The sequence below is a fragment of the Perissodus microlepis genome, chromosome 10 (assembly GCF_051167445.1).
Source record: "Perissodus microlepis isolate ML-2025 ecotype Zambia chromosome 10, ASM5116744v1, whole genome shotgun sequence".
Taxonomy (NCBI): Eukaryota; Metazoa; Chordata; class Actinopteri; order Cichliformes; family Cichlidae; genus Perissodus; species Perissodus microlepis.
Genome location: NC_140470.1, coordinates 27,659,579 through 27,675,534, shown reverse-complemented (window position 1 = coordinate 27,675,534; position 15,956 = coordinate 27,659,579). Strand labels below are relative to the sequence as shown.

Below are 15,956 nucleotides of genomic sequence, written 5' to 3'. Positions count from 1 at the left end.
TCACTGAGCTCCTGAGAGCGAACCATTCTTTCACAAATGTTTGTAGAAGCAATCTGTAAGGCTAGGTGCTTGATTTTATATAACTGTGGCCATGGAAGCTGTTCATGTGGTTAGAAATCACCTGCTGTTAGTGTTCAACGGCTAAGAAGCTGGGAACACCAGGAAAGATGCCAGGCTTTATTATAGATAAGCATGCAGCTCATACGTGATGTTTGACTTGCGTGTTAGTCAAAGTCGTGGCTCTTCTTCCTGTCTTGACTTTGGTTTCTGGACGTGTGCTGCTCAGTATGAACATTAAACTAAAATGTCACGTATAGTTTGCTCACTCCAGATGAAATTAAAAGCACTCTGCCTGTAGCAGCTGTTGTTTATTGTCAGAAAGGCCAATGTATTCTCGGGGACTGGGGCTCTGTTTGTTTCACGGTGTCCACGCCAGATGGAGAACCTCTCACAAGTCGCAGTGGGGGGAAGACACAGCGGGAGGAAACGTAATAAACCCAAAAATCCACCAGTCACATGACAGTGACTGTTAATGGAGGGTACTCTGCAGGAGTAAACATCCGCTTTAACAGCTGTTTTTGTGATTTAACCCCTCACTGTCACAAATTCATGCGCCTGTGTATCAAACTCTTCTGACCCACTGAGAAAATTACTGTGAAAATAATAAATTAAAAACAGTGTTTATGACCCATTTTTAACCCTCACGTGACCAAGCTGTTCTGGCAACTCAAATCACCAACTGGGGGTCAATTATGACCCAGTTATATTTCATACAGGAATATTTCTTTAAACGTTGCCTCCATGCTTCAGTTTCTTTCTGCTTTTACATCTTCTATTTCAAATATTTTGTGCAGAGACTCTAAAAGTGAAGACTTCTGCAGCAGTAAATGCTGCATCTCTAGCAGCAAAACATTTTAATACAGTGACGGCAAGTGGCAAGTTAGAATAAAATCAAAACCTATGCTATTTTATGATTATAATGATTAAAATAATCCCTTACTGTCTTCACTTTTATCCAGTCAAATAGCAATAATAAAATAAACTTTATTTACACCGTACATTTCTTAACAAAGTACTTCACAGAAGTGTAGGGGTTTATTTTAAGTCCTCAAAAAACTTAAAAGTTAAAAGAACAAAGAAATAACATGAACAAAGCATAGAAAACCCTGATGCACATCATTCAAAAATACTATTTTATTACTAAAATGATATTAATGTATTATAATACACAATTTGCTCCAAAGTACCTTCAGTTTTATTTATTGTTATTAATCAGATTTAGTTTTGTTTCTTTTTGGGAGTTTTTTTTAAAGACGAGACAAAGATTTTGTGAATAAATCTGCTTTATTCTGCTACTTTAGGCCTGTCAGCCATGGCGTACTACAGAGCATGACAATATAGTGATCAAAAAATGAAATTGAAATAAAATTAAATGTACTGTTGAAGAATACGATATTTCCACAGTGGGTCAGTTCATGTTAACTTTAAAAACAGAATATGAAGAGCTGTTGGAAGTAGATTCGTGACAAATTCATGGTGGGAAGCAATTTTAAAATTAAAAATGTATAAAATGATTCAGATTGGTCACTTTAAAATTGAACATTTAAATCTTGAAAAGTTTAAAGTTAGAGTTAATTAGAATAACATCAGCCTCATCTGTCCATCAGTTCACTGGTGACTCCACTTCTTCCCATTCGTAAAGACCCGAACTCTTTCATGGTGTGCGTTTTTAATGTCTCTTTGCTATTTTGGCTGATTAGGAGCTGATGAATGTAAAAACAAAGAATTACTTTTTTTTTTTTTTTTTTTAAACCTGATTTTTGTTTCTCAGAAAAATTTGATCCACATATGAGGACATTTGTTTTAAATTTTGATAGAACAGTGGCTGTATAATGACCTCGTAGGTGGATATCAGGCCCTTGTAGAGCAAAACTTTGTATTTTGGTCTAGACAACCCAAAATGTGATGTCTACATATGTGGACGCCAGGTCCTAGGAGGTTAATGCAAACCATTTAGGAAAAAACAGGATATCGATAAAGGAGGGAAAGAAACAAAAGCAGGACGTAAAGACAATATGAGACAAGAAAAAGAGCCTTCAAAATAAAATTAACCGATAGACAAATATCTAACATTAAAGTATGACAAAACCAACAAATAAAACAGGAACTAGACAACAGATATATCACAGTATTAAGGATAAAATAAAATAATTATACGAACAATTAAATTGGCAATTAAAGGCTATAAACACCAGGACCATCACAGCAGTACATAATTGTACTACTTTATTTTCTTAATCTGGCCAATTTTTTAATTTTTTTTTAATGCACAACATACCAGCAAATAAAGAAGAACATGCAAATACCTGATAATAAAGATTGCAGGTTTTGAATCAAAAATCAGGTTTTATTGAAGGTTTTATTGCTGGTTGATGTCCAGTTCAGTCACCCTGTGCTCTCTGCATCACTCTGTGCTTTGACACATGTGGCAGAAACCAGGTCAGTGGTAGAAATCAGGTTATAGGAGACATCAGAGGACACATTTAGACCTGAAAATATCCATCAGCCACCTGACAGAAATCTGGCAACAAATTTATTAACAAATTTAGTTTTCAAGCAAAAAAAGCGAAACATTTACCAGATTCAGATCTTCAGATGTGACGATTTCTATTATTATTTAATTCCAGGGTTTTGTTGTTGTTTTTTTCTGTTAATTAGTTCAAGGTTTTAAAGCCAATTTTTAAAAAAAACGGGATTTATGAGGAGCTGTGTAAGATACACAAGGATTATTTTGATCTTTGGATCATACCGAGCCGCTCTAGTAGAGTCAAAGAATAAAGACATGTAGCCAAAAATTAGTAATCAGTCCCTGAAAACAGAATCTGTTTCTTTACAAATATGCCAAGATTTTTAAAAAGTTCACTGTTCAGTCCTCACTAAGCTGTGAGTTAGATTAACTCTAGTTTCACACTGATCACACTGATCTTCACTATCATCTGATCACACTCCTCACTGCTCATTTGTAGCTTTTGCCATGCACATGTTTAATTAAAATCCCGTTTAGAACCTGATTATTTGTATACATGACCATGAAAATGACCTCCACCTTTATACCGCTTCTATGAAAATGCAGTTAAAGGACGTGTGCATGTGTGACAGAGAAGTCTAACAAATGTACAGTATCCGTATTTACATCAACTTTAAATGCTCAAAGCTGCATGGAGCAGGTCGGCGTACCAGAGGTATCTGAACGTCTTTAAGCACCTGAAAAACGTATTATGTCCTAGATTACACTCACGAAAGTCAAATATTTTCTCTAGCTTTTCTTAGACAGTGGCGTCTGCTTTGTGATTTTTTTTTTTTTTTTTTGTGTGCTCTCAGGAGACAATAAACACCTACAAACAACCGAGCGTGGTTTGACAGTGGATTGTGTGCGCACGCTTTCAGTTTGCACATCAAACACTGTCAGCTGCACAGCCGAATGAGCTCAACAACTTGAAAGGAGGAAGTGTCAATTTTAGCAAAGATTTTAGTCAGTTAATTCTGTGTGGGTGTGTGGAAACCAAACGGGAGTAACTCCAGGCTTGCAAAGAAAGTGGGTAAGCTTGCTTTTAATCGTTAAGTTTTAAACTTAATTTGGTGAACTCTAAAGAAGCTATGTAAGTATTGTGGAATAAATCTCAGTTTTGGTTTCCGGTATGTGTTTAAAAAAAAAAAAACAAAAAAAAAAAAACCTGACTGTGATTAATTCAGTGATTACTCCATAAATAAAACTTCTATTGTCAGTGCTCGGTTCAGCCAGACGATGCTTGTATGGTGCTGAGAACACACACACAGTCTTTGAAGCTTTGCCAGAAGTAATAGTTGTAGGACATGTGTAGTAGTATTAAATTTAGTTGCAGTTAAATATTGTGTCTGACAAAGTTCACCGGTAAACATCCCTGATCAGATTTAGCTTGTTTGAACGAGTCCCGCTCTGCTTAGTGTGACGTCCTGTCTGCTGATGCTGCTTTATTTGTCTACCCTGCTTCACAGGAGCTCCTGGAGAAGTTCATGGGGGGAAACGTAAGCCTGGACGAGTTCTTGGACTCCTTCCAAAGCTCCAGGAAGACGTATCACATCCGCAGGGCTCAGGCAGAGAAGATGCAAGAGCTCGCTCAGGCCAGGAAGCAGCAGGGGAAAACCAAGAGAGCGGAGGAGTGCAAAGCCCCGGAGGTAAAGGACTCGGAAAAACTGCAGGAGCCTCAGCGGCCGAATGGCTTTTTAGCGCAGGGACCTCTTAGAGTGTTCCAAGTGCGCTATGGCCTCACGCCTGCCATTCTACTCCCTCATTACCCTGTTTCCCCGCCCGCCTCGGCGCCATGCCTTCAAAGTAGCGCCCCCACCGCTGAGCCCCAGCTGGGACAGACCCACATCCTCAGCCCCAGCGCCCCACTTCCAGGACACGGCCACGCGGTGGGCCTCAGGGTTATCGGACAGCTATCGGGAGGCTGGCCGGCTAACGGGCGGCCCGTGCGAGTGCAGCAGCTTTACAGGCCGAACCCTCAACAGCCCGAACCGCCGTACCGATAAGCCGAAGGAGGAGGAGCAAGGGGAGGATGAAAAGCCGAGAGGTCTTCCGAGACGTTGGAAGCAAACGGTGGCTGTCACAATCATGTAAGCAAAGACTGATCGAGAGATGGGCAGCGCTGCAGACGTCCGTTTCTGTTCTCCATCCATGACACTCAAACGTAACACATCGAGGGAAGGCGAGCAGGGGGGGCTAGGGATGGGCTGTGATAGCTGGTAAACAAATCTCTCATTAAGCCTTTTTTTTATTAAAGAACAACAAAAGCAGAAAGAGGTTCAGCTGGAGGAAAACTTGATTTGATGGGGGCTGAAATGAAAACTTTGGCGTTTGTTCAAAGTTTTAGTTTCACACTCAAACATTTTCAGGTTCTTATCCAAAACTTCTCGTACTTTGATTTTTTTGTGCCAAACTTTCTAACCCTGTGAGATATAAGTAGCCGAACTCTGTTTTAAAGAAAAAACTAACAATAATTTGTTTTCTGGGGTTTTTTTTTAAGCGTGTTAGGTGGTATATTTGTTTTTCTCCCACCTGCTGGGATAACAATTTTCACAGGCCCTGACGACTTGGAGATCTACCCAAGTCACTTGAGCAACTGCAAAAGTTTGCAAGAAATCGGTAGATTGAAATCGGAGAGCCTGAAACAATTACAAAAATTAACACTGTGCCATCAACACAGCTGTGTTAGAAAGGTGGATGATAGGTGCTTCTCCCCTTCACAGCCGCAGGAACGAGTCTTAAACCTGGAAATGACTTTGCACTTCCGGTTCTTCTTCGCTCAAATTAAGGCCCGTGTTTTATGTGAGCTTTACACTTTTTCCTCGTTTTGTTCCACAACATAAAAGATGCCAGTAAATAGTCCACTCGTGGATTCTGTGGAAGGGCACCAAACACCCAGCGAGCTTTAGCGGTGATAGTGTGGTGTTAAATCTTTTATAGCCTAAGATTATGTTGCTCAATAAAACATGAGCTTTTCTCCATTACAAATCTTATTTTTCTGGCTTTTTTGGTTGTTGAGGCACATACGGCGACATAAACTTCCTGCTTGGCCTGCAAATTATGTCGTCTTTTCAACTTTCTGTAAAAGAAATGTCTGAAAAATAGAGCCAGCAGCAGAGCAGAGGGCGATCGTGGATAGAGACCTGCAGGAAGAACACGGGCACCAGTTAAAGTGTGATATTCGATATTTTAAACTCTGATTCGGGCTGAAGCTTGCAAACAACACCAGTAAAACTACACAGACATACAGTCCAGTACAGTTTCATGAAAGCTGTGTTAGCGTCATGTTGTTATAGTCTCGTATTTACCTGCCAGACTTGTTCACGTTCAGCTCAGATGGGTGTTTTTATCCCCAGTGATCTGGGCCACTCGTGAATTTCGCTTATAAACAAACATATTTATACGACAGGCCGTTCTCTCATCTCTGCAACGCACCAGCGTGGAGTCGGTGCTGTTATTTGCCTCGTTAAATCACCCCGAGCGTTTTAGAGTCGCTGGTGAAGTACAGTAGCCTGCAGCTTTTAATTAAATGTGTCACATACATTTAATTAATATTTCATACTTTATGCTGCTCGGCTCATGTTTATTTAATCAAGCTGCCACTAAAAACAGCAGCTTTTCGTTACTGGAGATCTGACACTTGAAACGCTATCGAACCCCGTCCCTAGTGAGAGTTTTAACTGTTATTTTAATATATTTCAAAGAGATCGAGGTGAAGCACAGAGTTGCGAAGCACATCTACGAGCCTGGCGAGACGGACGAGTATGTCGTCGTTAATTTGTACAGCCGAGGACAGACGGAGACGCTCGGTCACCGACGTGAACGATGACATCAATAAAGTGGCGTTTAATATAAACTCTCGTCATCTGTCGCCTCATCGAATAAAGCGACTTTCATTCTTCGCGGCCGCTGAGCAAAGTTTGAACAAAGGCACAGCGCAGACCGGAGCAGGTGGTTATTTATTAATAATTCCCAGACTTGAACCTCGCAGTGTTATTTGCAGTGTCATGTGTGTTAGAATCACAGACGATTACCCAAAGCCTTCTGCCTCACATCAGTGAGCGATTTATTTATTCATGTAAATCCTATTTTAAATGGCTGACTTCAAAGCTTCTTGTTTACCGTGCTAAATGAGGAGCTGCTTCTCCTTTTCAAAGCAGCCCGCTGTTTTCATTTTTGTTGTTGTTGTTTTGTTTTTTTTCTTCCTCTCTCTCCGTCAAACTGAGCTGCAGAGTGAGGCAAACTTGATCTCTATGAGAATGCGAGCCCTCAGTAAAATGAGAGGAGGTTTCCTCCTTCATTTTCTCATCACGCCATTTTGCATCATTTAAAGGAGGGGAAAGCTTTGCATTGTAGTTGTAATGACTCCGCTCTTCAACATACATTTCGCTGATGAATAACTCATATGTACGTGCTTACTAAAGTTGACGAAGTACATGAAAATGCCTTTTTACAGCCCGGCGCCCAGTTACATGAAGCGTGTCACGGTATGGGAAGAGTTGTTATATACACTTTGCACTAGAAGTGTGAATGGATTCCAAGGCTCTGAGTTCTTTAACCTTCAAGTGACCAAGTGCTGTGTATTTATACATGTGTGGGAAAACGAGTTCGTCCATCTACTTCTGCAACTTTTCATTGTTCTTTATTGGAACTGGTGCTGCAAAGATGATGTAGAGTTCTGTTTTTTTAATGTTATTTGTTAGAATTTTTCACTTTTAATCTCCACATTTTTTTTTCTTCCTCTCTTTTTGTTGTGGCTACTACTAGTGACTTGCATTTTTTTAAGTGGATAAAAGTGATTTAAAACCATAATTATTATTAATTATTAGAAAATTTCATCACAGGTCAAGAAAACCCCACAAACTTGGACAGAGCCGTACAAAATGTAGTTAAAAGCTTGGTTGCTTGAGGGTTAAAGGTTGTGTGTTTTGTTTTTGGTTTTTGTTTTTTTGTTTTTTACATCTTTTACATTATTTTTTGTTTTTTTGCACATCATTTCTATCCGCTAGCATTCATTTCAAAAAAGTCGACTCCTGAGATGTGAAAACGGTTTTATCTCACTACAGAGAAGCAGGAAGGTTGTGGTGTGTTTGGGGTAAACGCAAAGCAAAGTTTGCACCCTGTAGCGCTCAGAGAGGCGAAAATACGTTCTTGTATGTTTGTAACGGGCATGCGAGCGATTAATCAACTAGATGTGTAAGCGTCGCCACCCTTGCTGTACAACAGGATTTGCCCGCTGGTTCTCGAGGGGCGTCCACCCAGGAAGCGACTAGCAGCAACGTCACTGTGACCAGAAATCATAGAAAGCCACTTAAACTTAGAGATACCAGATTAAAACTTTTCTAGGCTTTGCAGTCAAGGCAAATTGAAGCACGTACCAATAAGAGTAAAGGATACTGTTGGTTGACATGAGGAGGTGGTACATGCAACCGGAGCCTGGACCGCACCCTTGCAAGCAGCCCTTCCTGTTTAAAGGCCCCTTAAAACTTAGCAGATCTTTATGATGGCGAAAGTGTAAACAAGTGAGCCAGCGTCAGTTCTGCGGTATTTTAACCCTCAAAGATGAGGACCGTAAATCTTAAACGCTGTCCATTAAAGCAAATTTTAACCCTATTCGTTCGACCCCCTCCCATGTGTTCTCCTGATGCCACAAGTGATCAGAAAAGGAGGAAAATCTAATCGTTTGTGAGCAGCTGGAGATTCTCTTTTATATATAGACAGAAAAAAGGGAGGGATCTGTATCTGCTGCAGTCTGGATAAAAGTAGTTGTCTTGCTTGCTGCTAGTGGCCACATTGTCCACATAAAAAAAAAAACGTGCTAAAGTGATTTCATTCATGAGGCAAAACCTGGCTTTGCACTTACTCTGAACACACCATTAGACTCAAAATGTCTGGGTAAAAAATACCGGTCATTGATTTAAGAGTGCAAACACCTTTTGTATCCTGAGATCTTAGTATTTTTTTTTTTTTTTTAATGGTTTAAAAGGTTTGCTTTTGTATTCCTGCTATTAAAAGGCAACTTGCAGATGGCGCATTACATCTGATCTAAATGAACCCGCCTTTTCATTTTAATGTTTGCCTTTTATGAACTAATGTGTGTCTGTTTGTTGTTTCCACGTGTCTGTGTTTCTGTTTGTTTTTTATGCTGTTTGTGTTTTTATTTATTGTTGGGAAAACAATAAAGTAAATACAACAGACGAGAAGTCGGAGAAAAACACGAGCAGTCACTCTGTTTTAACCTCACGTGTTCACGGGTCTTATTTTGTTGTTGTTGATCGATAAAAATCGTGGGAATACCTCAGATTTTTATTTTAAAGTCTGTGTTCAGGTGTTCAAACATCCAGAACAATCTGAAAACAGAAAAATATAAATATTTAAAAGATGGACCCACCAGGATTCTGTTTTGATTGTTGATTGGATGAATCTCACCTCGTCTTTCCATTACTTTTATTTTTTTTCCACATGTGACTTCATGCCTTGGGCCACACTAACTTAAATGATAAAGTATCCTGTTAATGTGCACAAATAAAAATAATAAATCACAAATTACTTAATAATTAGGAACTTTTTTAATATGCTGATATGCTTTCGTTTCGAGTTGAGATATTAATCAAATGTCTCTATGATCAGTGTAAAGGAGATAGTTTGATCCCTCTCTGCTGTTTTTCCTGCAGAACTAAGAATATGGAAAAAGCCTGAATTGTTGAAACCTTCCTTTAGCTGCAACATTTACAGAAAATTAACATCTGAAAAACATCTGAGCATAAACTGCTGATGTAACTGGGCGCTGGCTTCAACAAACATGCAGTTGTGTGTCCACTCAGGGTCTTTTTTGGGGGGTGGGGCAAAGTGGTGCTGCTTGTTGAGCTGTAGCACAGATGGACCCAAGGTGACGCCGAGCTTGAAGCCATGGACCTCATGTTGCCCCTTTCTACGGCAGTGGTTCTCAAGCTGTGGGGCGTGGATGTCCAGAGGGGACGTATGGAATGAAACTAAAACAGGAGGATTTTTGTAGAGAAAATAGAAGTATAGTAGTATAGAGTTTGTTCTGACTTGAGTTTCTGGACACACATTATAATTTTTAAATATTGTATCTGTTTCTTTGGTTTTGGGGGGGTTCTTATTTTTATGTTTCTAATTGCAGTTTTTCATGTTTTCTGTTGTTTCAGAATACAAACTTTCACGTTTTTTGTTTTGTTTTTTGTTTTTTTTACATTTCTGTCGGCTTCCACCTTTAATTTTTTCCCCCAGTGTGAATCTACCGACAAATTACATAATAGAAAATACCAACAATTAATATTTTTCACTTTTAAAGGGTGAAAAACTCAACATTTGAAGTTGTCCGCTGTAGCTTGTGACATGGGGCCGTGGGCATTTTGAAGATGGGCATGCCATAAAAAGTTTGAGAACCACTGCTTTACCAGATCCCCCCCCCCCCCCCCCCAATCCATAACCAGAGCAACGATACCAAATCACCTCCAAGCGCATCCCATAGTTGCAGTAAGATTCTGGGGCTTCAGAGGCTTAGAGACCCCCCCCCCCCCCCCTTTTTTTTTTTTTCCCCCCCCTCTCTGTCTGAATCCCCTTTACCCTCCAAATTCACTGGGATTTTATTCATGCTGATGATTTGTGTAAGACTGGCTGCTTAATGTGTTTGGAGAATCCTCAAAAACGATGTAAAGTGCTTGTTTCTTGTTTCTGAGCCCGTGCTTTTTGTTTGGTTATTGTGTGTCTCTTTTCTAACTCGGACTCATCCCAGCAGCCTTTCCCAAAAAAAAACAACAAAAAAGAAGAGTAATAAAACAGATAAATTAATGTCTCTTTATAATTTAAATTATGAGCCAAACGGCCTCAAAACATTTCAGATGATTTGCATCGCAGCATCCGCGGTGGAGGAGCTGTGGCTGCAGGCGCCCGCACCAGATGATTATGAGTGACGTCAAAGCTGATCAGCGCCACAGTGAGTGAAGATGAGCTAATAATATCCAAGTTGAGTCATTTACATGCCTGCATCAGCTTATGGTACAGTACAGTATGTGTGACTGGATCCACGTGGCTGTCAGAAGCACTCAAAGAGCTGAAAGCTGTAAATGTCACCTTACTGAGGAGAAACAATAAGAGTGTGCTTTAAAAAACTTCTTCCTTCGAGTGATTTCTGAGGGTCTTTTACTTTTCAAAATAAAATGACAGCAGAAGCCTCATATTTAAACTGCGGGAATACACAACAAAGCATGTCAACTCCCACAGCAGGGAAACAGATGATGATTCAGATAGTGAATCATTACATTCATGTTAAAGGGCAACATGCCATTAAAAGTCCCGAGTCTGAGAGAAAAGCGGTGCCATTTCTGTAAATACGTTTTGTCATTTGAGTCCGAGCTTGCTTCGTAAAATCTCCAGAGCAGGTTTTGTGCAGCACACCACATGGCTTTAATTTGCTGTGACGGCTACTTTCCAACCCAAAATAATTGAGCTGAACGATCTAAAGACACAATTTTATATTTTCCAGCCTCTCTGGAAGCTTTCAAGTCGCAGCAGCTTGTCAAAGATGGAAACGTTTCAGTCCCCGGCGTGATGGATGGAGCTATGACGTTTCAACGTTATGTTAAACAGAAGTTTCTTGCATGGATGCGGAAACTTGAAATCCAGACTCTTTCTTACAGTTGGAAGTGAGTACTTACTTTGAGTTGTTCACAGAAAGTTAAGTAGGTTACAAGCACACAGAAGTCAAGTATACCTCAGAGCTGCACAGAGGAAACAGGAAAAACATTCAAAAAAATGACTAAAAATAAACGGGAAAAAATAAAAACCCAACTGGGAAGTAGTAGAGCAACAGTGGTTCCCAACATGTAGGTCAGGACCCCACACGTGGCCACAGTTGAAGGGTCCTGAGGTAATAAAAGCCAAACTGTTTTTAAGTGAAAGGAACAATTCTCCCGTTAAACAATTAGTCTGAAATGCCATATAAACATCAGGTTTCACTTTCTCTCTCTTAAGGTTTTGGTACCAAAACATCCTGTTTTACTATTACAGTACAAGGTAATAGTTCAGGTTAAAAAGCACCTGGTTTGTAAGATACCAGGATAGTGGGTTCAACACGTGTTCACCTTAGATGTATTTATTGACATAGCCACTTAACATCACCATAATGGACAGTATAAAAAAAATGAACATAGCTACGGTGGTATTACCCATCGGTTAATCCAAGCAATTTTGCTGTCGCTATATTGGAGTTTTCAAACCAAGGCATGTCTGAAATTTTATAAAATGTGCTTAATGTTTTAATTATTTTGACCTAAACTGAGCGACCCAACTCTGTTTATAGAGTTCAGAGCTGAGGGCTGTTTTCCCAATAGATATATACAGGACCAGATGTCTTTGTGCAACCAGAGGAGTCGCCCCTTTGTGGCCATTAAAAAGAAGGCAGATTTAAGGCACCCACTTTGGTTGATGATAATACATCTACACCTTAACTTGTAGTACAATGGAGGAGGATGGTCTCAGAAGAAATGCTTATATCCCAGGATTAAACTAGGCTCAGAGCTGATTCTGCTAACCAAAGCTGCGGTGTGTTGGTCACACAGCAGAATAACTATTAATACCTGTGCGACTCATTAAAATCTCTTTTTCTAAACAACAGGTTTCATAACCCAGAAAACTTTTCAAAATTTTCTGTAGAGCGTCTGATCTTTCCATCAGTTGCAACGACCTCCCACTCGGTGCTTTTTCGACACCAGGTTACAAAAATTCGCAAGGTCTGCAAAAACATTCAAACTGCCCGTAAAGTTTACAGTTCCACCAAATGCACCACACCATGTTTCAGAAGCAGCTTTACCTTCAGCCCTCGTTTTAGCGACTCAGTCTGTTATTTTTTTACGGAAATAACGTCATACTGAGCAGAGCAGCTGAGGCGAGAAGGAAGTTGGATGCAAAAACAACATACAGGGTCCTGTTAGACTAAACATTTTGCTTTTGAAACTGTTCCAGTGTGATAAGCCAAAACCACATATGAACCCATTGTGTTCCTGGGTGAAGTCCTCCAGAGGGAGCACATGGATGTATTATAGGACCTGGATAATTGACTCAGAAAAGCTTTAACCGTCTGCATTTGCAGAAGCTGTTGTTAAGTGTCTTCAAATCAAACAGCTACTAAATTTTTAAGTTTTGTTTTAAAACTAAATTCACCTCACTGAGCAGTTTCAATCTCGCCCTGATGACCATGAAGATCTAAGCGTAATTCCTTTGCAGGGAAGGCAATCTATAAAATGAGAGACTCTGCTCCCCATTAGTTCAAAAGAATAAAGGCACCTATCTTAGTGCCAGCAGGTGTGTGACTGAAAGGTCACTGGTTTATATCACTGGTCCACCTGGGAGAGGAAATACGGGCATTCATAAATCTTTCTGTTAACTGCCGGGCAAAAAAACTAATAAACTAATGCCTCAAACCAAACAATGATGCATTATTGTTCTCTTATAAATCATTCTTTAGGGCAAAGCTGAGGAAAGTCATAAATTATTTACATCAAATACATTAGGCCATACACAGCCTCTCTGTGTAGTTGAGCTGCTGAAACATGTATGTGATGAATATTTTTGCTGGCAGCACAGCTGGTCGACTGAGAGAGGCTGTCTGAACATCTGATTTGCTGAAACACAGTGAGCAACATCCCTGTTGAATTTGTTTGGTGAAGGCATAATTTTAGGAAGGATAGCATAAAAGCTCTGTGCATCTTTTTCCTCCCCCTGACACTGAGATATCACAATCTCTTCACTGCAGTTGTGACATCTGGATTTAGCACACCAGCCCTCGAGGACAGGCTCTAAAGCAGAAGCAGCTGCTCCACTCATGACTCCTGCATCTTTTTTTGGAGAGTGTGTCACTTAGGTCATATTTAAACTTTGTTTAATCAGTATTTTTAGCACATTAGCCACTCTCACTCTGGGGATCGGTATGTTTGCTGGCTGATCCAGCATTTTTGGTCCAGACTGAAATAATTAGGTTGATGACTTGCAGGGGGGGCACTAATAGTTATACATAAATTCAAGTCCCCTGAAGTGAAATCCTGAATTTTAGTGGTCCCTGACTGCTTCACGAGGTTCACTATGAAGTTTTCTCCTGGTTTAGAGATTCTCCTTTTGATCTCCTAACTTTCATGTAGCACCACCATCAAGTTTAAATGCAAAAAGTGGATGTTTCCCATGGCTTTAGCTTTGTGTTTGCATACTGAAACAGTAGACTAACATGGTGAGCATGGTAACCATGGTTACCTTGGAAAGTGTCTGCCTTTTAGCAGTGTTACCATGAACAAGTAATTGATAAATGTAGATAACCTACACTGCCATTCATTCCAGCAGTGTGCCAACCATGGGCTGAAAAATGAATCCACCGCAAAGTATTAAACACTGCAGTTCCTTTTATGGCCACTTGAGGCTGCGTCCAAATAAAGAATTTGCAGAATAAAAGGTTTTGGTCTATATGCACACAAAACACACACACTCCATCCCCACTGTCTGGGCTTCCAGGGACAATAGCTACAAGATGACAGTAATACAAACGACGATGCAAATAGCAGCTTTATGGAAGGGCAAGCAGGGCCTGTTTTGCTTGCCCTGATGAAATGCCACTGCCTTTGATTGGCAAGATTGTGGAAAAACCTGATGTGGGGTTTAGATAACAGGTTGAGTAGGTAAAGACTGTTTGTCTGTGATGTGTTACTAAAGCTGCTGGGGTCCCCCTTTTGCAGCTGCTTTTATTTGTTTTAAAAGAGATTAAAGGTGCTGTAAGCCATGCTGACAATGCCAATAATCCAGATGTCACAAGGATGTCCAATTTGTCCGTCCTTGTGGCATATTTCAGTACCAATCCAAATTTATTGTATAGTAATTTCTAAAAAAAAAAAAAAAAAAAAAAAAGCTTCCCAGGAAATTGATTAATTTCATAGTATATTATTTTATTTTACAAACAAAAGAGCCTGTGTGGAGGATTAGGCGTGACTCTCCTGGCACTCCATAGTCATAGGTGATGAAATGAAAACTTCACTGACAATGTTTTTCAGGAGAGCCAACAGATAGTTTCAAATTATGAACATGTAGCTCTGCTCTCAGTTTTGTTGGAAACTGAAGGTGGCGAAATTAAATCACAGCTGTAATTAAAACGCAGAAATAGGTCCTAAATGAAAGGCAGCTCCATCAGCTTCACTAATTAATTAGTTCTTAAATAGTTAATTAAAAGGAAGCACACTTGCTCAGTGGTTGGCACTGATCACATAGCGAGTAGACTGACTAAGGTGTCGGAGTGCAAGTTGCTCATTCTGTTTCCTCCCACAGTTCAAAAGCATCAGATGATGGGGCTTCCTGGTCTCTTTACTGTTTATGAGCTGTATTTACTGACCATATGAGAGTCTCTCAATCAGTGGAAATACATCTATGTCTACAACAGAAATTAATACAGAAAACAACTCTTTCATTAATTCTTCTTTTAAAAAGCTTACAAACATGGTTGGAAATCAGATTTCTGAGTTTAACAAGAATACTGAGCCTTTTTATCAAATCAATATCGTGACTGTCCAAATGTGGATCATCTTGACTTAAACTGTTTAAGTATGAGGCTTCTGTTGTTTTAAACATAATTAAATAACTAAATGTTCTTTAGTAAAGGCTCAGCCATCCATATTTTTTCTCCGACCCAGTTTTTTTCATTTCATCCAGTGAAATAAAGGCTGCTGGGAAAGTTCTTGTGCATGCTGAGCTTTACATAAGAAATCTACTAATACGATCGTGCTGACATACTATTGAAGAATTTCAGTGGGATGACATCTCTTGTTGCTACAGTGTGTTTCCTGCCAACACTCCAACATCCAAGTGACCTTAAACAACATGTTTACATGTGAAATGAATTCCATTTGCTTCCCACATGAATCCAGAGGAGTTGACAATAAAATACATTTAACATTCGGAGTGAATCTGTCCTTCACTTTATTACTTTTTAATTACAGTTTCTTGAATTTCTTTTGTTGTGCTTCATTGACTACAGTCAGAACACTGAATTCTTTTGTGCTAACAGAATCCAGATTGATGGTGGAATATTGGATCCATTGTTTTGCATCACAGCAAATTATAGCATAATTAGAAAAAAAATGCAAATTTTAAAAGAAATAAATCAGGACAAAAGATGAATAAAGCGAGCATTACTTATGGTTGTAGAAAAATGGGTCACATCTGCACATTGTAGCCAGTCTTGAATGTAAATTTGTGATAATTCATATAAATAACATCACTACAGTACTCTCAAAATATTAGGTGCATGTGTTAACTACTAAAATAACGACCCACACGTTAAATAAAACCATAATTTATCAAATGAATAGAAAAGAAAAAGTTATTTTAAAAG

General features: G+C 39.5%; 1 protein-coding gene across 1 annotated transcript in view; it reads left to right on the top strand.

Moving 5' to 3' along the window:
- The window catches only part of vps37d (VPS37D subunit of ESCRT-I), a 52,071-nt gene extending 36,551 nt beyond the window's left edge, over nt 1–15,520 (top strand). The window contains exon 4 of the mRNA XM_084940897.1: nt 4,036–15,520. Within this exon, the coding sequence (XP_084797023.1) occupies nt 4,036–4,572 (537 nt within the window). The 3' untranslated portion in view covers nt 4,573–15,520. The remainder of the gene's footprint in view (nt 1–4,035) is intronic.
- The last annotated feature ends 436 nt before the right edge of the window (nt 15,521–15,956 follow it).